A 24,476-nucleotide genomic window follows, 5' to 3' on the forward strand; every position below is an offset into this window, starting at 1 on the left:
TCAGGCGGATAGACTTATGACGTTGCAGAACCGTATGGTTCTAGACGTTGTTCTTGCGGATAGAGGTGGTGTGTGCAAAGTTATCCATTCGAGCTGTTGCATTTTCATTCCTGACAACGCTCCAACTGTTTACCAAGCCATCTCGAAGTTGCGTAAGATTTCCGAGTCCATACACGTGGACGAGGGTAATTGGACACTTCTAGGATGGTTTTGGGGCCTGATATCCACTTGGGGCTGGAAGATTCTGATGATCGTAGGGGTTGTTGTAACGTTTCTGTTCACGTGTTGTCTTTGTGTGCAGTGTGGTCCTGCCTTATGTAGTCTCTGTGCTACAACGTGTATAAGACGGCCATCTGTTACCAAGGAGACATTGATGGATAGAATGATGTTCCAGCAACAGCTGAACGATCTGATGAATATCGAAATCGATTCTGATCTCGACTATTGCTTGCCTACATGAGGGCAAAAGGAGCGTCTGAGGTTCCGTGTGAATCGGAACGACACTTTTTGGGTGTGTTCGAATATGGACGAGTTTGGTATCTACGAACCGCCAATAACGAGTTTAGTGGGTGTGCGCGTTTTCGCTACGCCACTATGTACGGATCGTCTCATTCCTAGGTATGTCCATCCGAACCCTCGGGTTCCATTTTAGATGCGGCATCCATTTTGTTTCTTGCCCTCAAGTAGCCAGCGAACGGACCTTGTCCGCTCTGTGACCCTAGGATTCCCAAGCTTTCATGAAGGACACGTGCTTCTTTGAGGGTGTCTTTTATGATAAGGGAAATGACACGGCAGAGGCATATGGCCCCGCTCAAGGCTCATCTTGCCGTGCCAGTCTATTGTTTCAGTCATGCATGCATTAGTCACGAGTGTTTTGATCCTGCAATCAAGTTTCTGTTATTACTCTCTACACTCTTTTCCCATCTGTTGTGCATCCTTGTTTTCCCTTTACATCTGTTCCTGTCCCTTCTCCTAATTCGTTTACAATCAGAATGGAATGTGCTTAATGTGGGGATGATGTGCTTTTACAGTTGGGAACCGGCAATGTTGCTGTAATTATGTTCCGGGCTTCAGAAACATGAATGCGACCCTTTTGAAGTTTACTGTGGGAACGGAGTTGTAACCTTTGTTTGTTATGTTGTGCTATGACGAAAATGTGTATAAAAGGAGCGATCCACTTTTGCAATTCGAAGCAGTCTCCCAGAACCTACACGTTTTGTACTTCTTGCGATTTCTGTATCCCTGCAGTAAATAAACGCTGATCTTTGACGCCGCCGGAAGTGTCCCGTGTCTCTGTGTTTTGTACGCCGGAACAGGTAACCCACGAAGGTTTCAGGTGTTGTCCCCTGGCACCGCTGGGCCTTAGAATAGCCCAGTCCTTCAACTACCACCTTAATGGAAGCTTTTTTTCCTTTGACTGTAATGGAGTTAGCTCCTTAAATATTAGACTTCACCCTTATTCACTAGCCACCAGGTTATGATGTATGTTTATGATAAGGGGGCCTTCAGTATAGACAGCCTTTGTTTTCTCAGAAACTAAAATAATCAGTTTTTCCGGCGATGATAAGGAGGTGCAGGCAGCTTTAAATGATCAAACTGGGGAAAGGGGGTGGTTCAGGAAGGAGTTACACGAAGCAGCAACCATTAAAAAGAGGGTAGGACAATGAGAGAGAGAGGTGGGAGTTTCAAGGAGTGACACACAGCAGAAACAGGCAGGGGTGAGAATGTGCAATGAGAGAGAGGGACATCTGCACAGGAAACAGGGGAACTGAGTGAATGGATACCTGAATGGGACGTACAATTGGAGGGCAAGGAACTGGCTGGATTAGGGGTGAAGGTAATAAAGTAGTCCCTCAACTTCGCAATGCAGGCACTGCATTGGAGGCAATAGAGTGCATTCATCCACATGAGTTGAGAGACAAATCCTCCACTGTGCTAAGGCAAGGTTTGATAGTATCAAGTCAATGGCTAAAAGAGGCTGGTCTAAAGCAGGCCAGGAGATGAGGGAGTGGGCCCAACGTTCACAGTAAATATTAATAAACAATGGGTTTGACTTTGCATGACAGCTTTCCTGTCTGAATCCAGGTCTACAGAGAGGTAAAGTGACTTCCACTGGAGAACACTATCAATATCTGCCTAGGTTTTCAGTGTCCTTATTTTGCTACTTAACCCCTTATTTAGTATTTGGTGAAGCAGGTGGAACGCCATGAACTGGCGGTCCACCAGGCCCACCAAAGCAGCGCTTTCCCATCTTCGAGTAGAGTCATGGAAACTGCTCGGCGCACTGAGAGATCTGTCCTGTAGTGTTGAGAGTAAAATTACCAAACGTGTATTTATTTGATTTTATGTAGCTTTAAGCACTGAATATGGATTCTTCACATTGTAGCAATGCAAGGAACACACAGGTATTACTTTAAAGTACGAGAAACATGGATACCAATTTCAGCTTTTCAATGATAATGAATCACAAGGGGAGGATTTGCAGAGAGGAAGATGACGAGGTAAACATAGGTGAAGAAGGCAACAGGAAGAAGAAAGGCACTAGCAGTCAGGGCATTTGTGAAGGCGTAGTCTGAAGATAGGAGTATTTAGGTGTTGTCGAATGACAGGAGGGGAGAACTACTCCTGAGTTCACCTTGATGGCTGCTCCACAGCAGTGTTACTGCTCAGAAAAATGTTTTGAAGCTTTAGCCGTTCAGCAGGCGATTGCTTTTACTGCTGAGAAAGATGTTTTCTTAAGACAGAAAGTGACATTGTTTGGGGCATTAACATGAAAGCTTTGCTCATACTTAGTTACTTCCTAAATTTGTTGCCATTTGCTAAAACTTGAATTGTGGGAAAAGCCAATGTTGGAAATTTGAGAGGCCATGGTCTTTGGTGGTCCGTGAAAGGGGGATAAAAGGAGAGATATCAGAACTGGATGTCAGTGTGCCTGCAGTGAGGATGGGCTTCGTCACAACACAAAGCTAAAGTTCTAACTTCACGGAGCTCTTTTCTCTCACCCGCATTGGAATCAAATAAAGGATGCTTTACTGCAGGATTACACCTCCTGGGTATGGTAGTGAACAAAGACAATACAGAAGAAATTGCTTGAAATATGCTTTATTATTAATAATGAGCAACTGTGGCAAAATAATTAAAAAATTCAAATTCTGGGACCAGTTGTAAAAAAAAGAAAACATAAAAACACACTTTTTGGAACTAAAAACTAGGTTGACCACCTCCAACAAGATCATTACAGACATTGTTTCCAGTCCTGGACTTTCTGTGATATGCTGGCGTATTCTGTGAGTTGTAGTCTTTGTTTTGCTTCTGATTAGCTATTTAAGCTGACACACCTGGAATGAATGATTTGTAGATGAAAAGTTCAGGATTGGTGACAGTGTCCAAAATGACCTAGAGTGCAGATAGTATGATGAAACAAATCAACCAACAGCAAGTTTCAAAGAAGATGAGAGTGCCAGTTAAGTAATTCCCCCAGGTGTAAGCAGAGACGCTTAGTGTCAATTTCTTGGCCTTAACACATGCACTACAGTTCATCAACAGAGAATAGCAGGGCAAACAGAACAGCCATGCATTGAGTGGATAATGGGAAGTAATATGAACAAGTGAAAAGCTCTAATATAGAATATCTGTTGAACATGGGTGGTCAAGTGAATAGTGAATCAACACTTTGGCAACACATATTCCTGTCGTAGAGGATTTTTACATCATTTTGATTTTTTGTAAAATTATATATGATAAAAATTGCAACATGAAACCATCTTAAATTTATGAGAAAACGTGTCCAATTTTTAGGAGTAGTTTAAAATCAGAAACTTATTGCAAGGTCTTAGTTTTCAGAGTTAACCTGTCAATGTATACACTGTGCTCAATCATAGATATTGTAATATATTTGTGAACATTAACAGCGTGCAAGACTTATTGAGATGCATTGACTGAAAAACAATTTGATCATCCAGGTAGAACTGCAAGCTTCACAAAAGATCCATGACAGATCCCATTTCACCAATGGTGCAAACGTTTGAGTTGCGTCTGATCTTTGCATATCCCTGGTCGCCCCAGTAATGTCCCCAGCTGAAAATAAGAAAGAGAGAAAACAATTAAATAAGGAGTGAAGGATAAATGCAAATCCACAGTAACAAAGAGAAGCAATGGAATCAATGTTAATGTGCAGCAGATTATCCATAAAATTCTGCACTTCGGAAAGTATCTTTTGAGCCTGAATAAATGTTTGAGAGTTAAACAACAAGTGAGATATGCAAGGAAGAATGAATGAACAAACTAATGGAAAAGATTTAGGCCCTCATTATGACGTCAGTCAGAAAGACTCCAAACGGCAGTCAGAATTTCCTAAACAATGTCAGAACCTATGTTTCCTACTGTTTCGGAAACATTTCCAACTGACTGATTACGATGAAAAGAAACCCGTTCGGGCATTGCGAATCGGTTCCTACTGGCATTCGGAGACCCCGAGTAGGTCATAGCCGTATCGTACAGCTCTATGACCCGCTTTTCCGACCGAAGTATTATGATGTCGAATTTAGACAGTCTTTCCAAATCGGTCTATCCAACACAGAACAGATGTCGGAAACTGACTTTGGAGGCCCGTAGCAGGCCCTCCTTCACCCTGGGGAACCCACGGGACCCCCCTTTAAAACCATGCACAGTGTGGAAGGCACCATAAGGTACTTGTGACAGGGTGCAAGTTTTTCCGCAACCACCCCTGTTTTCAATGGGAGCCTGTGTTGTCGATAGGAACACAGACTCCCATTGAAGTCAATGGGATACTTGTGAACGGTGTTAGGAGACATCGTAATTGATCGGTCGGACTCGCTGAACGTAAATAGGTCGGAACCGATTCCAACAAGGAGTCGGCCGGACTGCTTCGGACCGACATTGTAATGAGGACTTAAATGTAAAAATAATTTAAATTGAGCTTTATGGCTTGAATACAAGCTCCCTAGGTAATTGATGTGATTTTTATCGAGTCTGGATTCATTGGGTGTAATTAATAGCACCCAGTTACGATTTATGGGGGAATAAGACTGGGATTTTGGTGCTCACCGCATCAAAAATGTATGGTCCGGTCAATATCATGGATTTTTTCTCATATAAATATAAGTAGGTTTGACCTACTGATATTTATCACAAAACTCATAATGGTCGTATGTTTGACAACAGGAATTAATTAATTGGGCTGTGTATTGAGTTTCAATGTGAATTGAGTAAATGTGTTTGAAGTACAGAGGGAGCAAGAGGGTGAAATAACCAAGAAATTAATTGGAAGGAATGAGCAAATTATAAAAACAATAATTAGGAAAGTTGTTATGTGAAGATAAACAAAAGATTGAGAATATTCAAGACAAAACATAACAAATTATAAGAGAGCATCAGCAATGCCAGTAGGTCTCGGCTCTAAAAGTCTGAGCTTTTGACCTTACTAATGTTTTTTGCCAGTTGCGTGCGAACCATGAGTCTTGTGCACACATGGGCAGGAATTTTGTAAAGTACTTTCTATTACAGAAAATCCATTCCATAATGGTCATAATGCATAAGCATGCATGCGCACACGTGTTGTGCTGCATGCACCCAGGCGTCATGGCATGCACATTGCAAAGCATGCATTTGCATGCATCATGGTTCATGGCAGCCATTTTAGTTGGTGCCATGATGATTTTTAATTGGCTGGTTAGGACAGTAAAGTTGAATGTAAAAAAAAAAAGAGAAAAACAAATCCGTGCATAAAAAGGAAGCAAGGGCTCCAGAGACACTTTGCAAGTGTTGGGCCCTTGTGAAAATGTAAGCGTGGGATGGGAAGTGAGGCAGGGAGTATCAGGAAGCGGGGTAAGGAGTAAAATAGGAAGACAAAGGGAGGGGGCACAGGGAAAAGCTGGTGATACAAGGAAACACGTGCACTCCCCTGGAGTGCGAAATACAAAATTGCTCCCTTCCTTGCACAGCTCCGCCTGATAATTGCTGCCCCTGATCTCCCTGCTGCTGACCATTGGGTCAATCGTCCGAGGCCCTCTTCCACCCACAGGCACATGCCTGTACCTCATCCCTAGTGATCTGTGGTAGAGTGTCTCTTCTCTGCTGCTGGGCCTCCCTCTTTTTCTGCAATCCTCAGAATCTTTTCTGTCCTTTCACCCTTTTTTGCACTTTTGCCTTTTTCTTTCCTTTTGCACCTTTTTCAACCTTTTCACCTTTTTTGCTGATTTTGTCCCTGCATTTTTGATCCCCGCAGCCCTACCCCCCTCCAGTGCTACTTTCCTGCGCCCTTTCTCCTGCCTCCCTGTTTAGCCCCCAGCACACAACTTAACGTTGGCCGCATCGCTGGCACAGAGAAGGTGCATCAAAGGTAAACCCGTCTGCGCCTGACTGATCCTGGACCACACCCATCACCACGGACCCTGGATCTCGGACCTTTCACCGATACAGTGCCAGCACCCTCCTTGTCCTCAATACCAGATGCCATGCCACCTGCCAACTTGTATAATAAAAGGACACCCAAGGACTTTTCTCCTGCCAAAACTGCAGCTACACCCTCGCCCACCTCCACACTTCAGCTTCTCCCACCACCCTGCTGACCCACAGTGTATCCGACCGGCTCAGCTGCATCCTTCTCAACACGCGCTACCTCCAAAAACGTGCCATAGAAATCTGGGACCTCCTTGACTCTGTCCCTGCCGACATCGCCTTCCTCACGGAAACCTGGACAAACCCCAGCTCTGGCCTGGACATGGCCACTTTTATCCCCGATGGCCACAAGATTACCCCCAAGGACCGCACCAACTGACCACAAGGAGATATTGCCATCGTCCACAAAAACACCCTCCGCCTGACCACCCACGCAGACAACCCAACGACAACCATGAAACACCTGCACTTCCAGATCCAGACCAACACCACCCTCCACAGCACCCTCAACTACATAACTCCTGGACTCTGCCCACCCTTCACCGAAGCCATGAACAACTTCATCTCACCCCAGGCTCTCACATCCACTGATTACATCATACTTGGTGACATCAACTTTCACCTGGACAACCCCAATGACCAGAACATAACATCCCTGCTGGAGAACCTCGCTAATGTAGGACTAAAGCAGCTAGTCACCTCTCCAACAAATGCAGCATGACATAAGCTTGACCCATCCTCGCAGCCAGCAAATACATCATCTTCAGCCACACCTCTGAACTCCTCTGGACCGACCACCACTACATGTACTTTGCCTTCACCAAACTCACCATACACCACCCCACTCAACACCCCCCTGTCGTAGCCGGCACAAAGTCACCAAAGAAGACCTCACCGCCTCTTTCAGTACAAACACACCGCCGAAATTCACATATGCTAAAACCTCAGCAAGGAACCTGCACCAATAGATATCCAACTGTTCCAACACTCTGGCACCCCTCAAGAAGGCACCTGGCAAGCAACACTCCAAGAAAGCTAGTTGTTCACTCCCACCCTCCACGAGTCCAGAAGCACCTTTAGATGACTTGAAAAGAGATAGAGGAACAATACAACCCCAGAATTGAATGCAACCTTCAAAGCCGCCATCACCACACACCACCTCCTTCTCAAAACCACAAAGAAAACATTCCTCCAAGACAGAATTAATGCCAGTGCACACAACAGCAAAGAATTCTTCGCAACTGTCAAGGAGTTTGCTAGGCCCAACAGCGAGAAAGCAGACATCCCACCCTCCCAAGACCTCTGCAATAACTCGGTACCTTCCTCCACCACAAGATCAGGCAGATCACAATGGCTTTGACACTCAAGACCCTCCCACCATGCCCTGCATGACCCAACGACTATGAACCCCAACAGATCCTACTTAACTGGACCCTGCTCACTACAGTCGGCACAGCACACTCAAGACCATGGAGAGCATCCACTCCGGAAGTCACTCGGCCCATGCCTGCACCACATCTTCCATAGAGCCGCCACCTCCATAGCCCCGAGCAATGCCATACCATCAACTACTCCATCGAGACTGACACCTTCCCCGATGGCTGGAAACACACCAAGATCAACCCCCTGCTGATGAAGCCTTCCGCCGATGCGACAGACCACAAAAACTACAGACCCATCTCCTTGCTCCCCTTTCCAGACAAGTTAATCTAGAAGGTCATCAACGCCCAACTCTCATCGTAGCCAACCACATCCTGGACATTTCCTAATCTAGCTTCTGAAGCAACCACAGCACCAGACCATTCTCCTGGCTGTCACCGACAACATCAGCTCCATACTTGACCAGGGAGATACAACAGCCCCCACCCTTCTGGACATCTCGGCCTCCTTCAACACCGTCTCCCACCGCACCCTTATCACGAGTCTCCACAACGCCAGCATCCGCAACAAGGCCCTGGACTGGGTCCACTCCTTCCTCATTAGTCGAGCACAGTGAGTCAGACTACCACAGTTCCTCTCAGAACCCACATAGACCAGCTGCAGAGTGCCCAAGGGCCCTTCCCTGAGTTCTACCCTCTTCAACTTATACATGGCCCCACTCACAGCCATCGTCAGGAACCATGGACTCAACATTGTCTCATACACCGATGACATCCAGCTGATCCTCTTCCTCACCAACAAACTCACAAACACCAGAATGAACTTCCACAGCGAGATGAAGGCTGTTGCCACTTGGATGATTGCCTCAAAGACTGTGATACTTATCCTGGGACCCACCCCCTCAGGTTGGGTTGACTCCTGGTAGACCGCCGACTAGGATCCCCCCACAGACCACGCACAAAACCTCAGCATCATACTAGATTCCTCGATCACAATGAACCACCAGATCAATGCCGTCTGCTCATCATGCTTCACCTACATGTTTCACCTGTTTCGCAAGACCTTCAGATGGATCCACAGAGAATCCAGCATTACAGTCACCCACGCACTCATCAGCAGCAGACTCTACAACGGCAACACAATTTAAGCTGGCATCACACAGAAACTATAGAACGTTCAAAACACTGCAGCCAGACTGGTCGTCAACATCCCCCGCCTCAGCCACATCACTGAACACCTTAAAGAACTCCACTGGCTTCCAGCCAACAAAAGAATCACTTTCAATCTCCTCACACATATCTACAAAGCCCTCCACAACTAAGAACCAGCATATGTGATCCATCGCCTCTCATTCCATATACACACCAGATACTGCTGCTCCACCCAACACTGATCCACAAGAGCAGAACCGGAGAAAGACCCTTCTCCTACATCGCCACCAATTCCTAGAACACCCTGCCTCTCCACTTCAGGTAACCCTCATCGCTGATTTAATTCCGGAAGGGCCTCAGGCCTGTCTCTTCGACTGAACTCTAGCACCCAGACAGATCAGCAGCCCTCCTTCCCCCTCCTCTCAGCATCTTGAGACCCTCACAGGTGAGTAGCCATGCTTTACAAACCCTTATTTATTGATTGAGTGTATGCAAAACTAGGTGGAACTGAGGGTGAAAACATAAAAGAAATAGAGAAAAACAACATTGAAAATAGGAACGAAGGAAAAGCATGGGAGAGAAAGGGTGTGAAGCAATGCCATATCTACTTACTTTATGTCAGAAAAAGAGAACGTTAGACTATTTTAAGAATTATTTAAGAGAAAGACCAAACCAAAAAACATAAATTTGAAAGATAAAGTAGAAAAAGTGAAAGCATAAACAAAACAAAAGTAGTTACACTAAGGGAATGGAAAGCACAAATGCAATAAATGTGTCCTTTTACAATCCATAGTCTAATAATGGCCACCAATATGCCAGGGTCAGTGATACTGTGAGACATTGGCTCCAGAAATTCAGTGACGTCCAGAGAATGCCATGACCAGCCAGCATTATGCCGGCATGAGTATCATCATTCTAAGAATGCCACAATAGGCCAAGAATGCCAAGCACTGCTTAGGTGATTGGCACCTTCATGTAAGGGATGGTTTCCACAATGGATTATTCAGATGCCATTGGCCATCAGAGATCTGGTGACTGCTAGAGAAGGCCACTGCCTGGTCAGAGTATCGCACAAATCATCATCCCCAAACTGTCTGTCTCTGTCTTTCTCTCTCTCATGCACACACACACGCACACACACACACACACACACACACACACACACACACACACACACATACACAACATACTGTCAATACACACACAAGTCGTGCAACTGCAAACAGACACTGAAACACATACACATGCACACAGTCCCTGACAAACACACAGGGACATATGCAAATAGGTCCACACATGAGCGCCCTCAACCTATCATGCGTGGACAACCTTAAAATGATCTACCGCAGAAATAATTTCCTTTCACTACTGCCTCCTTTACTTTCCTCGGCACTCTGCTTTAGCAATAGGGAAATGCATAAAAAACAAGCATTGGCAAAGCCAATAGTTTTGACCTATGTAAAATCTATTGGCTTTGTTAATGTTTTGTTTACATGCTACACAGCAGCACAAACTGCTATGCAACATGGCATAAATGTATTAATATGGATAAAATGCACGCCAAATACAAATAATGTATTTAAATAACCTGTAAACATGGTTCTCACAAACTATATGAAGAGTGACCATCTAGAAACTCGAAGGCAGCCCAGCATTTTGTTGAACATGTTAACACAGTAAGATTGGATGCAAGTTGGCTAAGCTCCTAAAAAAATATTTACAAAAAATCAAGAGTTAGGGAGTGAAGGAACGAGTCGCGAATGGAAAGAGTCCATATGAAGAAAGAGAATAAATACGGAGCAAAATATAGAATTAAAGAAAATGTTGATTTCAATTGTGCAAAGGTAATAACTGGTTAGAGTAGGAGGGACTGAAAGGAGAATTGGTCACAGAAACATGTAAATAGATTAATTTTAGATTGAAAAAACTTGGCTTGAGGTAAAAAAATAGAAAATTGATCTTCATGTTTAGAAAAAAACACTAGCTAAAGAAAGTGTAGTGATGTGGCTTGCATATCCCTGTGCAGTTGAAAGTACCATTATTATATAGTCATAATTACAGGTATAAGTAATGCTAAGTCTTGATAGTGGTTGATAAAGGACAAAAAAGGGACCTAGATGATTATTGATGCACAGCTCACGTCTTTCTGCCAACATCAACCTACGAGAACCAAGAGCAGGTACATACTATGATCTCACGGATGCAGCCAAGAGGTTGTCCAAGACACCACTAACACAACATGCACACACTCAATCACCAGCATGCCGCACAAAGGCAGGAGGAAAAGTTGGAAATACACCCCACCTGTTCTTAATGATCCAGTAGCCTTCGTGATCTTCCTCTCCGTATCCCACAATTATGATGGCGTGATTGGCATCTGGACAATCTTCTTCATCATAAATTCCTGTATGGTGACATAAGTCGGAAAAGTGAGTTTTTAGATGAGCATCCATGTCATCTAGGCACCACTTGAGGTCAACAAGCAGAGCTAGCAAGAGCAACAGGCACATCTTCCTTTAAAATAGCATTAGATAGATCCATAAACTCACAGGGTCACAAATCTGCAGGTTTACTATTGGTGGAGCTATCAAAGTTTTAGGAACTCTCAAAGGTTTCCATGAGTGTAAGAAAAATGATTTTTGTGGGATATTGGCTTACTGGTTGAAGGGTGTGAAAATCTTCTCAAGCAGAAACCACAAATTCTGTCAGCATGAACAACAAACCAATCCAAGCAAACTGTGCTCAACTCTCTAGTAACTTTGCAAAAAAGCAGTCAGGCTTACCTCAGAGGAAATGTGTAAAGTATTTATTCAGCAGACAAACAGTAATAAAGTGAAAACACTACACAAGAAAAATCCCACACCAATTTAGAATGGGAGACTAACATACTGGGACAATTTACAAGTTCAGGCCAGCCATGATGGAGCGTGAACAGGTTAAAGGGGCCAAGTTAGGCCCGCTGAACATAGTACCTTAAATCCTGGCTGTGAAGCATTGTGAGTTCCTGGTTCATGGATGCATCATGTAGCAGAAGTTCCGAGGAGCTGGGAGACTGTGATGCGAGGCGCTGTGTTGTGGGTGTGTTGGGTTGCAGTGATCCTGCTGGTTTGTGAGGCTGCGATGCTAGGTCCTTCATTGAGGATACGTCACTTTGAGGATGTGTCACACACCGGCATTCCCCAGGAGCTTGAGGTCCTGAGTTGGGAATGTGTTTCACAGCAGCATTTCTGACGTAGAACTGCAAGACAATGTCGGGTGCTGCATCGTTTCTGTTGGGACCACAGATAGGCTAGCAAACCACCTTCAGGCCCACTTCCATGGGTCCAGGACTGAAGTGGCACCGCTTTCAGGGCAGGACTCATAGCAGGCAGGGATCAAGGTGGTTCTAGACTTTTCTGTCCCTGAGTCTCTGATCAGTAGGCCAACGAACACACCCTTGGGCCACTCTGGTGGTCCTGGGTTCAAGATGCAGGTCCTGCCCTTCTCACTCAGGCAGCGGGGCATCAGAGTAACAGGGAAGCAGAGTGTTAGTCCTTCGTGCAGCAAAGCAGCACAGCAGTCCTTCTTAGGAGTCTTCTACAGGCCCTGGTGTGTACTGAAGAGGGTGCAGTATGTTTACCTGGTACACGCTTTGAAGTAGGAGAAACCTCTAGAATCCTCCCCCTACAGAGCTGTCTGGAATTTGCTACCTTCCTGCCCTGGCACCAGCTTATCCGGGGGTGCAAAGACTAGTGTAATACTCTTGTGAGTGTGCTGAGGCAGAGTTTTGTGATGTGCAAATTTGTTAGTTGACAACTCTGCCTCCCTATCAAGTCAGAGATGTCCTTCCCGTCAACAGCTATTCCCCCTTTGTCTCACCACCTGAGACTAATAGACAAATACCAAACGCCAGCTACACCTAGTCATGTGACACAGGATCAGGTTTCAAACACCAAATGGTTTAGAAGAGAAAATGCCCACTTTCTAAAAGTGACATTTCTGAACTGTGACTTAAAAACTTAAAATCCAACTCAACCAATTAAATAGGGTTTTAAATTGCAATTCTTAAGAGACCAAACTCAACTTTCCTACTTGCTCCCAATTGAAAGCTATCACGTATTAAATGTAATAAGGTAACCCAATGTTATCCTATGGGAGAGGCAGTCCTTAAAATAGTGAAAAACTAATTTAACAGTGTTTCACTTCCGCTACGACATGTAAAAGTTAAACATACATGCCCAACTTTTTTAATACCCTGCAACCTGCCCTATGGAATATTTAGGGCATACTGTAGGAGTGACTTATGTATTAAAAGGAAGATTTAGGCCTGGCAAAAGATTTATTTTACCAGATCAAAATAGCAGTTTAAAACTGCGCACACAGCCTGCAATTACTTTTAAAAGGCTACTCAAGTGGGTGACACAATTAGTGCTGCAGGCACACTAGTAGCATTTCATTTACAGCCCCTGGGTACATGTAGTACCACTTTACTATGGACTTCCAAGTAAATGTGCCAGTTGAGAGAGTACAACCATGTTGGCACTGGTTAGCCGCGGTAAAGTGTTTGGAGTCCTGCAACCATGCCAAGGATGTCAGGTTCAATAATTATTATTTGGGAGACGGGTGATCACCCTTTCGAAAAATATTCACAACTCTTGTCAGGGTGAACTCTGAATATCACTAAATTAACTTGATTTCAACCCCCTGGTAGCAATGGCACAGAGCTGAGAGGTTTTATTTAGGGAAATGCGTAAAGTACTTCTGCAATACCAAAACGGTAACAAAGTCAAAACAGCAATCAATAAAAATCCCAAACTTAATTAGAAAACATATTACATTTTAATAAATGAAACCAAAATGACAAATCCAATTAAGGGACCCAGAGATGTGAATTGTTACATATTTAAGGTAAAATAGTGTAAAAAAGCACAAAGCTCCAATAGTAGCCAGTTGTCGTGGCAGATCGGCACCTAGGTGTAATTTCAGGGTGTACATGATGGATCGCGGATTGGTTGGTGCCAGAGGTTTTATCTTGGGACGTAATCTCAAACATGGAAGTCAGAGTCATTCTGCGGGCAAATCAGCAGACAGTTGAGGAAGTCTTTACGATGTCGGATAGGCTTTGCCCATTGATGCCATTGGTTTATGCAGGAAAGCCCTCAACTGGAAAATTACATGTTTGTTCCCAATCCCATGGAAGTCCTATCACCAGCAGCAGAATTTTGGAGGCTTTGCCCTTTCAAGATTTCTACTCTCACACTTATGGGCTTATTTACAAGCCCTGTATGCCTCAGGTGCGTCACTTGTTTTGACGCACCAGCAGTGCAGTGTGCTGCTCTATATTTACATGGCCACGCAAAGCAATCCTGCATGGCTTTTCATGGACTTATAAATATGGCCCCTTTTCACAAATCACTTTGCAAAGAAAGGGGCGTGCCTTGGGTGTTCCTGTGGGTGGTCCCACACAACACCCATGGATTCTGCCGCATTCACAGATTCACAACATTTCGTAAAACTGAGAATGTGTCAGAATCCTATGCCTCCTCCTTTTTCTATGTGTGCTGCAGAAAGCCTATTGTGATTTTTTGTGTGCAGGAAGGTGTTCCTTCCAGCACAAAAAAAGTAATCCCCACAATGCAGGCACACATGCACCATTGTGCAAGGGTGCCTGCGTTGGTGCATGACAGCCAATTGTGCGCCAGCGCAGGGTAAAGCACAGGGATGCATCACATTGTTATTAATATCACACATCCCTGTGCTTTTAAAATTACGTGGCACCGAGTTGTGTAATTTTGTTGCAAATAAGGCCTTGGTCTCTTTTTTGATGCTTGTTCCTCCAGTGGGCTGTGTCTAAAGTGGGCTCCATGAGGCAGGATGCGTTCTTGCCAAGGACCTGCTGAATCAGACTTTCTGCTACAGAGAAGCTCTGGCCAGGAAAATACTGCTTTCTAAGTCTAGTAAGATTGTGCCCTGTGCAGAAAGGCTGGGGTGGTTTGTCCCAGTTCTCTGGAGGCCTTTACTTGCAAAACGTTTCTAAGTCCTAGGCTTTTATGGGTGATAGGAGAAGTACCATCAGGAAGAAGCCCTGGGTTCCAGCATCTCAGGAACAGCACTTGGGAGTCAAGTCTCACTCCAGACGAGGCCACTAGCCGGTTCACGATCAGGTTCAGTTGGTACTAGTTAGCTGGATACATCAGGAAAAGGGCCTCTTGCAGGTTGTTGTGGCTACACAGGAGGGCTAGTGAGTAAAGTAACCACTGCCAGCTTAGTTTAGGACCAATAGGGTGTCCTGATTGAAGAAAATAGTGCTCTGAGGTTGTAATTAAAATCTAGGGAGTAACAACATATGTAATAGGGGGCGTCCTGATGGGAGGTTACAAGAATAGACAAGTCGGTACCAAGGAGGGACTACCTAGACAATTGACCAATGAGAAGCCACCATTTACAAAGGATAGGGAAAGGAGCTAATTAAAAGGATGGGCGGAAAGTGGGCGGAGCTTTATGACCATATCCTGAATACAGAATGTCTCAAAGAGACAGCGCAAGTGCTGCCAAAGGCGAGACCCAAACAGGGGCAAGACATGCTCACTTGTGTCGCACATCTGCATACCCTTGCTACTTAGGACATCAAACACACAGAAGGTGATGAGAGGAATGCTTGTAATTTTTCTAACTACTGGCAGGTGCTAAGTGGGAAGTGTGAGCCCAGGGATGGGTCCAGTGTTTACTTTGCCTCTGAAACCAAGCTACCCCCGACTGATCTGGGTGAAACCAATCTTGTGTGCCACTCCTACGTACTGTGAGATGGAGGTTTGTGCATGGCCACAACCTGACATGATTGTCGGCATTCACAAACCTCCATGGCTTACCAATAATATTCAAGCATGGGGTAACTAATATTCTGATGGAATAAATGGATTTACACAAGTGCAAATTGACTTGAAGTACCCGTTTCACAAAAGCTCTTCCTCGTAAATCCAACCATTTGTGTTCATAATTCTGACCTGCGAGTACAACTAGTTTTGTGAACAGGGCCGTACCTTTTTGGTGATGATGGGTAGAGTGTTTTATAACTCTTGGTGGTACCTTTTTGTTGGCAGGCCTCCTTTGTGAGTGAAGGGGACATTCAAAGATGGCTGTGGGGTGGAACGAACTTGCCATTACCTTCACTGTAGTAGAAGAAGGTGTCCGTCACACCGAAGCCCACGGTGATAGGTCCATCATAAGCCACAGCGGCGGCCATGTTGTCTTCGCCACTCAGTTGATAGAACTTGGACATGTTCATTGGGACTGTCTTCGAGTGTCTCAAGCGACAGTCTCCACCCTGAAAAGAGATGTAGAGGATCACACAGTGTGGCTCTGACTTCATGATCTCGATGGTATTATCAAGTAGAGTTATCCAATTACATTTTGTTTTAGATACAAGACTGCCACTTTCAGACAATTTATGCGTCATGTTGAAAATCATTATAGAAAGTACTGCTAAACAAATATTCACATGGATGAAGAGATTTAAATGCAAATTTCCAAAGGGCAAAATATACAGGGAGCGAGCCAGGAAAGTAACCTTATTGTATTTGATAATGAAACAATAAGAACGATCTTGAGGGAGATGAATTGATGCCAAATACAGAAAATGTTTTAGTTGTGCTCATTCCTTGTTATCGAATTGTGCACATCCGAGAGCACGTAAGGTAGCAAAGCCTGTACCTGAAGTATGCATGTAACATGTTACACAATATTTTTTACAAATAACCTTTCAGTGAATCTGGCTTTGGGAATGAGTGTGCCTTTCTGGGGAGAACCCTATGACATTGGTGAATTTCCACCTCCAGGTTCAGACTCCATCCTTCAGAACGCCATAATGTGCCTCGGTGAATCCAAGTCCCTTTAACTTGTGAGGAAAGACACAAAGGCATCATGGGATATCAGGTATGTAAACAACATTAACGATTTGTCCTGGGGTGCTCTTGCTGAAACATCCTCCTCTGGAGTCAGGTGGAATAGACTTTCATCAGGAGTCTTGAATTAAGTGATAGTGCAAGGGATAATGATTCAGTGCTTAAATTTTAAAATAATATGTGCCAGGGCCCTGACCAGGAGGCCACTGCAGTTTGCACCACCCAACGCCCCTGTCATCGCTGCCAAAACAACTACTAACCATCTCTGTCACCTGCAAGTGCGACCGTTCAGATTATTCCAGGTCCCCAAAGCTAAAGGGATGACTGAGGAGGCAGGTACAAGTCATTTTTAGAGTATACTGTATTAATAAAGAACCGCTGTTCTATTCACGTTTAAATTGGATGAGCAGTGCCACCATGTGGCATTCTGTCATAAGTGCAGTGTTGACAATTAAGTGCCGGTGCCGAGCACCGGAAACCAATTAAGTGCCACTGCCAGTGCCGAGCATCCGAAATCAGTGGCTCAAATTAAGCACTGAAACAATATCACCTAATGTGAGAGTAATAATTACTTAAAAATGACATGCTCACAACACAAAGCACCTCATCATGACTATGGCGGTCTAATGGACCGCCATAGTCGTGGTGGCAATCCACCTGCCATATTCGGTTGGACCAGCACTGGACCACTGCTACTACTGGAGACCCTTGATCCCTAAGCGGTGGCTCAGCAGTCTCAGGCAGCAATGTGATGGTGGGACCTCTGCAGCACCGACAAGTTTCCTCAAGCCACAGTTTCCATGGCGGTGAGCCCACCGTGAAAAGTGTGGCGTGATGAATTTAAGGGGGCCCTACAGGGCCCCCTGTTGCCTTTGCACCAGAGGATGCATGCCGGGGGCACATGGTGTGCCCACCGTCTGTATGCACCCCAAGTTCCTGCATGGCATGGACTTCACTGTCCATGACGTGCAAGAATGGGCAGTGCCTTCCCATTGCGGTGCCTTGCTAAGGCTCACCAGTCGGAATCCGGCAGGTGGTCTCATTATGGGTTTTGGCAGTCTTGGAGCAGGGCAGTGGCATGGAGGTCCAAGACCGCCAAATTCATAATAAGGCCCAAAGTCTCCTAAAATCCCTTTTGGGGAAGAAAGATAACTGATAGAAAGAAACAGAGACATTGAAATAGAGTTTAAAAAATCTACACAGGACTACAGAGGCTTCAACATGACATGGTGATCAGAAATGGTCTCAAGGATATGGGCCAGAAAGGGTAACAATTTATTTTACTGGCAGTCATTTTGTCAATTACCAGACTGTCAAATCAATGTGAAATGCAAAATCATAGGTAGCTTGGGTCATTTTCGGGAGAACCGAAATGTTTTTGCTCAATATGCTGTGAATCTTTTGGATTACTTGTTTTTGTAAATGTGTTTATTGGCTGTTTTTAATTTCTTTTACCACAGCAGATGCTCATATGCTGTGTATGGGGTTTTCAATGGACTCCGAAGTGAAAATAAAAACCTCCAATAAAATCTACAAATGTATACATTTAATCCCTTTTGCCGCGGCTGGAATTCTGCCGCCGCGCTGGGGGGGGAGTTTGGGGGCACTGCGGTGGCGCCGTGCTCATGACGGAACCACTCCGTCATGAGTCACGGTTGAGCTGTGCTCATGACGGAGTGGTTCCGTCATGACTCCGCCCACAGCGCTAATCGCCCGCACAGGCGGGGAATGAGCGCTGCGTGGGCGGAGCGGCCGCCAACGGCCGCAGCATGACGGAACCACTCCGTCATGAGCACACGGCACCCGTGGCTCATGACGGAGTGGTTCCGTCATGAGCAGGGAAGGGTATAAGGGAAACAAAAGCATTAGAAACAACATAAAAATACTAGGATATTCTTATCACAAAATAAGCAAGTGACTGAGCGAATACTATGCACAAACAATTTTACGGATGTGAAATTTGATAATCAGATGATTATAAAGCCATTATATTGTCGATTTGATATAAACCCCAAAGTACTTACATATCCTTTGTATTTGTATTTATTAGAGGGCATTATTCCATGCTGGGAAATATACTTAAAGGCGGAGTATGGAAACCCGCCGCAGCAGCCGCCATCTTCGGAATCGCAGTCGACAAGCTCTTGTTCGCTCATCTCGAACAGTTCCCCGGTCTTTATGCAATAGCGAGATTCAAGGGCTCCAACCTATGGGTGTGGAAAACATATTTAGGACCTGAATGGATTTCGAAAATTATTTCACCCCAGATAAATCAATATCCCGCCGTTCAGTCCGTGTCTGTTCCTTGGTTATCGCCTGTAAAGAAGTTACCCCTTCATGATGGGGCATAGCAAACGCATTTTGTGCTTCCTACACCAGTAATTACCAGACTTTTTGATGCCTTTAAATTTCAGTAAGTTTGAGCTACCAAAATCTAACGGGGAATTCCTTGAGTGCAGAAGTTATCGCTCACGGTAACTGCCCTAGTGCAGTACTCTCCATGCCTTTTGCTATTGCAACCCCAGGCGAGCAGATGTTTGCCCATGAGTTGTAAGACAATAGGGCACTTGTAAAGAAAGCCCATGGTTAAATCTTAAGGAGAATTTACAGGATCTGTTGCGGCACATTTCACACTTCAACCTCTGCACCTGCTTCATCAATCCCTTGATCCACGGGAGACTTCTGAAGTAGAGCAGCCCGGGAAGGCCCTGTCCATTAGCTCAAAAGTAGAAGCTTCCAAGCTTAGTAGAGGGACCTCATCTAACTTCTGGTTACGCGATGGTTGGTACTCTAAAGACTGATTCTGGCCGGTATCTCCACAACGTTTTTTAGCCTTCACAAGTTGCAGGACCGGCATGTGGAATTACCACGTGAAACTTCACAGGCTCCACGGATTTTGAGCCAATCCCTGCATTACTAATATCCAGCTGACTATTGTTCAAAGAAATCCCGCCGCAGCTCCACGGAAGAACATGACCACAGACTTACACAGCCTCTTCTCCCCCACTACTTCATACACCACTATTGATGAGATCGCTCCTCTTCTTAAGAACAGGTTTATCAATGGCCTTGATTGAATCCCTCTTTGTAAACAAGCCTGTTTCTTGTGCTGGACGATGACTGTGGCACCCATTCAAAAATCTGCTTAATTGGAAAAGCTTAGAATTTCTTTAAAAAACACAACAAAAAACTCAGCAGGAAAGCCCACACAGAGAATTATGTGTCTGTGATTCAAGATACAAATAATTCCTGTCGAGAAACCTTTAAAATTGTGCAAAGACTTTCCTCACCCTATTCTACCAAATCCTCTGTTCCTTCCTCATAGGAAATTGTGACTCCAGGTCTTTTTTAGGTCTCGCCTAGCGGTGCAGCGCATGTGCTGCACGCTTTGCGAGGCATGCAGTATACACTATAGGTGAGGGAAGCCCCACCCACTCCCCTGACCACTTTTTCATTGGCTTGTGGCATTTTCTTTTCTAAGTGCTGCATTCTGATTGGTTTAGAGGCTGCTAGTCCCGCCTTATGACGGCCATGTCTCCTTCCATGGCTATTGGCCCCTTTACTGCGTGTTTCCTGAGCACTACTTTGTACCCGTGCCACCCCTCCCGCTGTCCGATCCTTCTCTCCCGCCCCCCCACTTCCATTGTTCATGCATTATTAACGCCCGCCCACCTGCACTCCCGTTTGCAATACAATAGGTCTTGCGTAAATGCGAGTCCTCTGGGATTGCAAATGCTTGTTTTTTGTTGCGGTGGATCTATGTTCACAAAGGAAAGCGCTTGTTGTAATTACTTCCTCATGTTGTCTATCTTCTATGCTTACTGCTCTCATTGTATGAGACCTAGTAGAGAGTGCGCGCAAGCGAAGCTTCTTTGTTTTTAGTGCGTTTTGGCGAAAGCATTCCCTAGGCTCTCGCGATAATTGCAGCAGCCGGCTTCCCCCGCCCCCTACTTAGCAGGAGGAGAATCCGAGGTGCCCATGAAGACCACAGCACCGCAGGTTCCCGAGGAGCCATCAGCCGCCGGCACCGACATGCCGAAGGAAGGCACACAGGTGAGTGTTGGTAAACCAAGGCTATGCGAGTGCTCCCTGTCTCTCAAAATGTCAGTTTGACCAAGTAACTAAACTACAAGCCGAATGCAGCTTTTTTTTGTCCCCTTTCTAACTCCTGTCCTGAAGCCGTCGGGCTGTCACTTGTATCTTTGCTCCCACCACTGGCCACAGGACAAGAATACCCCCCACCTGCCGCCTGCAGTGGTAGTTGTCAGTCTGTGCCACTGCTCCATCACAAAGCTACACACTATCAACAAGTGAAAGAAAGTATTCACGGGGCACATCGTATCCACTCCCGTGGCTCGACCCTCCCCTTTTATTCTCATTTGGATCACTATCTTCAGTGTGCTATCTGTCCCGAAGTGCTGAGAGCAGCTGAGACACTTATCTCCTCCCATTGGCTTGAAACATAAATTCTCCCTCTTTCTCTGACGTTTTCTGCAACAGGAACTGACACCAAGATCAATAACCCATATCATTTATTTCAGCTTTAAGGAGTTGCCTTATAATGAAGCATTATCCAGAGTCTGGCTGCAAGTATTTTAACCTATTGGAGCGAGGTCTTGTACAATTTTAAATTTCCTCCGGAGATTACTTAAATGTCAATCCAACGCTATTCAGCCCCTGCTGTTAGAACGCTGTATTTTATATTGTTTATTAATTCCGTTTTATTAATGCCGTTTGGAACTTCTCTAAGTTACTATGGTTGTCTATGTTTCTATATTTTGTTTCGGTAAAACGAAATGGTTTTAATTAACTGAAACAAACTCACTAGGCAAACTGTTGGAATTGCGTTCGTCGTGCCTTACTCTTTTTCGGAGAGTTACAGTGGCAGAATGTAATGCTTCTAGCACCGGGGATCCTGAATTACTAACAAGGCCGTGTGAAAAGAAAAACATTCACCGTTAAATACCTGCCAAGCTCTGACCTAACGTTGATAATGTAGTAATTCATAAACATATATATTTTTTTTGGTAGTATGGGTGCAGAAGGTTTTCTTTTAGCCTCACTGTGCTTGTTATTATCGTAGACTTTGAGAAGACCTTGGGACAGATTTACAAGCCCCTTGCGCCACTTTTGCGTCACTTTTCCCATGTAACAAGTGACGCAAAAGTGGCGCAAGGGGCTTGTAAATAAGCCCCCTTATCTTTAGGCTTGCTTACGTCTGTCAAAGTCAGTGGGCGCCCTGTTCGTAGCCAGATCTCCGCACTCTTTTTAATGATAGAGCCCTAACTTGGCCACTCATTCACAACCCCAAATACTGAATGGCACCCCGTTATCCCCGGGTGTTAAATCCAACACCATGCTACTTTTGGCAAATCGCATTATGTGCTAGCCCGTTTGCATTTTTAAATGAGATAGGGGCCTGACATAATGTAAAGTCTAACCTGGAGCATTAGTTTAAAAGTCACTCTTGCCTTGCACAGAAGCTTGGTTGTGTGTAGTTTCTGAAAAATGTTTTAGATCTTTTATAGCTATCTTTTTAATAAATGCACCGACGCTCCTAATCATGTTTCAAACCAGCTCTGAACGCCACTTTCCATAACGCCATTCACAGACCCTCTACTCTGAGCAGGTGAGGCACAGAAAGCCCGCACAAACCTGAGCAATGTTTCAACAGATTCACCCACTTGCTTCAATGCAGCGCCCATCCACAGCGAGACACGCCTCCTCCCCATCCCTACCAAAGGAGAACCAGCCCATTCTCTCCCAGAAAGAACATTACCAAATTAGATTTTTTTAAATGATATCCATGCAAATGCGTATCTCCTTGGAAAACGTATTTGATTTAAATTATTGGTTTGAGTACCATTTTAAAAAAAATAATCTTCGTTAAATCCTGCTTCCGGACTCTGACAGTCCAGCCACTCGCCCCTTTACTCAGATAGACCTTTCAAGTCTATCGTGAATGAATAGTTCAACTTGTCCAGGTATCTGCTTTTCTCTTACTGGGACTTCTAGATCCTATTTTATAATAGTAAACAGAACTGCAAGTTTTTTTTTATAAATCTTTATTGACATTTTAAATTGCCATTACAAAACAATTTCTATCTCCTCAACACATATCGAAGCATCATAACTGGATAAAAATAACAGGTATAGTCTAAGTACGTCGTATATTATCTTCCTGACCAGACCTGTTCTAAAAGCACCCCACTGGTATACATGATCTTTTAGCTCGTTTCAGCCCCCACAAATTATCCCATGCTATCCACCATATTAAATTACAGGGACCTGTGAGTGTCTATATAAAACTCCCTCCCCAACACTCCCCACCCACAACTCAAACACCCCTTCCTTGCCATGTCTGCTCTACTCCCTGAAACAGAACTACAAGTTCCACAATGCAATTGGGGAAAGCCTGGCTGGGTGAGTTACCCGTGCATGGCCTAAGAAACTTCGGAGCTCTTACTTTGGCCGGAGGAATTGGGCATGGTTCCCTCTGCCCCCGTCTCTGGGGATGAAGCCTGGAATTGGGGATGGCACTCAAATAGGGGCTCAAAATTTCCCTAAGATCAGGTCATTTTTCAAATCCGCAATCCGCCATCTTTTCCAGCTAAAACTTGTACAGCTGCTACTCCGTTACTCATAGAAAATCGCATTCATTCTCTCTGTGAAGTGTGGCTTTGTAGCCTGGTCTCCACTGTATATCTCCGGCACTGCTAGAGACACTGCCAAACACTGAAGCTCACATTTTTTTGGGGTCTGAAATGATATAGTAGCATCACACTAGCCCTGACATTCCTCTACTGGCTCACAGTTAAAGAAAAAGTGACGCTTTAAAGCCCTTAGTCCCTCTGGCTAGAAAGGGGAGGCCCCTCACCTGGGAAAGCTTGCTCGATAATAAAAAGAAAGTAGACATCTGAGCACGGCTAGGAAGGAGGAGAACAAGGGTGCGAGCTTGTTAGGATGTTCACATTATTTGCTTTGTCAATGGTTGTTAGTTGCATATGATAAATAAGCACCATATATGGCTTTGTTGTATATAACATTGAAAATGCTTTAGGTCTGAAATGATGATACTCTGAAAAAACTAAAACGAGTCTCTTTGAAGTTGTATCAAGGACAGTAAAGGGTGGTACTGCTAGAACAGTAGATGTTTCAGCGCCCAGGCTAATGTGCTGCATAACTAAATACATACAAGATCCCCAAGGCGAGACCGATTGCATTGCAAATGCTTGTTATTTTGAGGAAACATATTAAAGATTTTTAGTTACTTTAGTAGCTGGAGTCTACCTTCAGCCTTTGTCAATGAGATGACCTCAATCCTTTCCGGGGCCTCCTCTGTTCTAGCTCAGTTCTGCCGGATGAGTTTGGATTATTTACGAAACCCCATTGCCACTCCAAGATCCAAATCTCCAGACGACCCCTGTCCTCCTCGGACTCTCAGTCGGGCTCTGAACTCCACAACATCTTTTCCTGTGTAAGGGTTCTCTGTCTCCTGCTTCTTTTCCTCGAGCTTGGAAAGAGGCACCAATCATTCCAGCCCTGAAGAAGCCAGATGGTAACCTGCAGTGTGGGCTAATCATCGCCCTGGGTCCTTCCTCGTTCACCAAAGCTTCTGGAACAAGAGGTAAATGCTCAGCTTTCG

At 44.8% G+C, this 24,476-nt stretch overlaps 1 protein-coding gene across 1 annotated transcript in view; it reads right to left on the minus strand.

Annotated features, from left to right (window-relative positions):
• Positions 1-3,086: 3,086 nt before the first annotated feature.
• The window catches only part of LOC146839607 (cathepsin S-like), a 50,058-nt gene continuing 28,668 nt past the window's right edge, over positions 3,087-24,476 (minus strand). Inside the window, exons 5-8 of the mRNA XM_085651693.1 lie at positions 18,856-19,038; positions 16,095-16,254; positions 11,256-11,355; positions 3,087-4,077 (exon numbers count right to left, since the gene is read on the minus strand). Coding sequence (XP_085507819.1) covers positions 3,978-4,077; positions 11,256-11,355; positions 16,095-16,254; positions 18,856-19,038 — 543 coding nt within the window. The 3' untranslated portion in view covers positions 3,087-3,977. The remainder of the gene's footprint in view (positions 4,078-11,255; positions 11,356-16,094; positions 16,255-18,855; positions 19,039-24,476) is intronic.

Source organism: Triturus cristatus, chromosome 4_1 (assembly GCF_964204655.1).
Source record: "Triturus cristatus chromosome 4_1, aTriCri1.1, whole genome shotgun sequence".
NCBI lineage: Eukaryota > Metazoa > Chordata > Amphibia > Caudata > Salamandridae > Triturus > Triturus cristatus.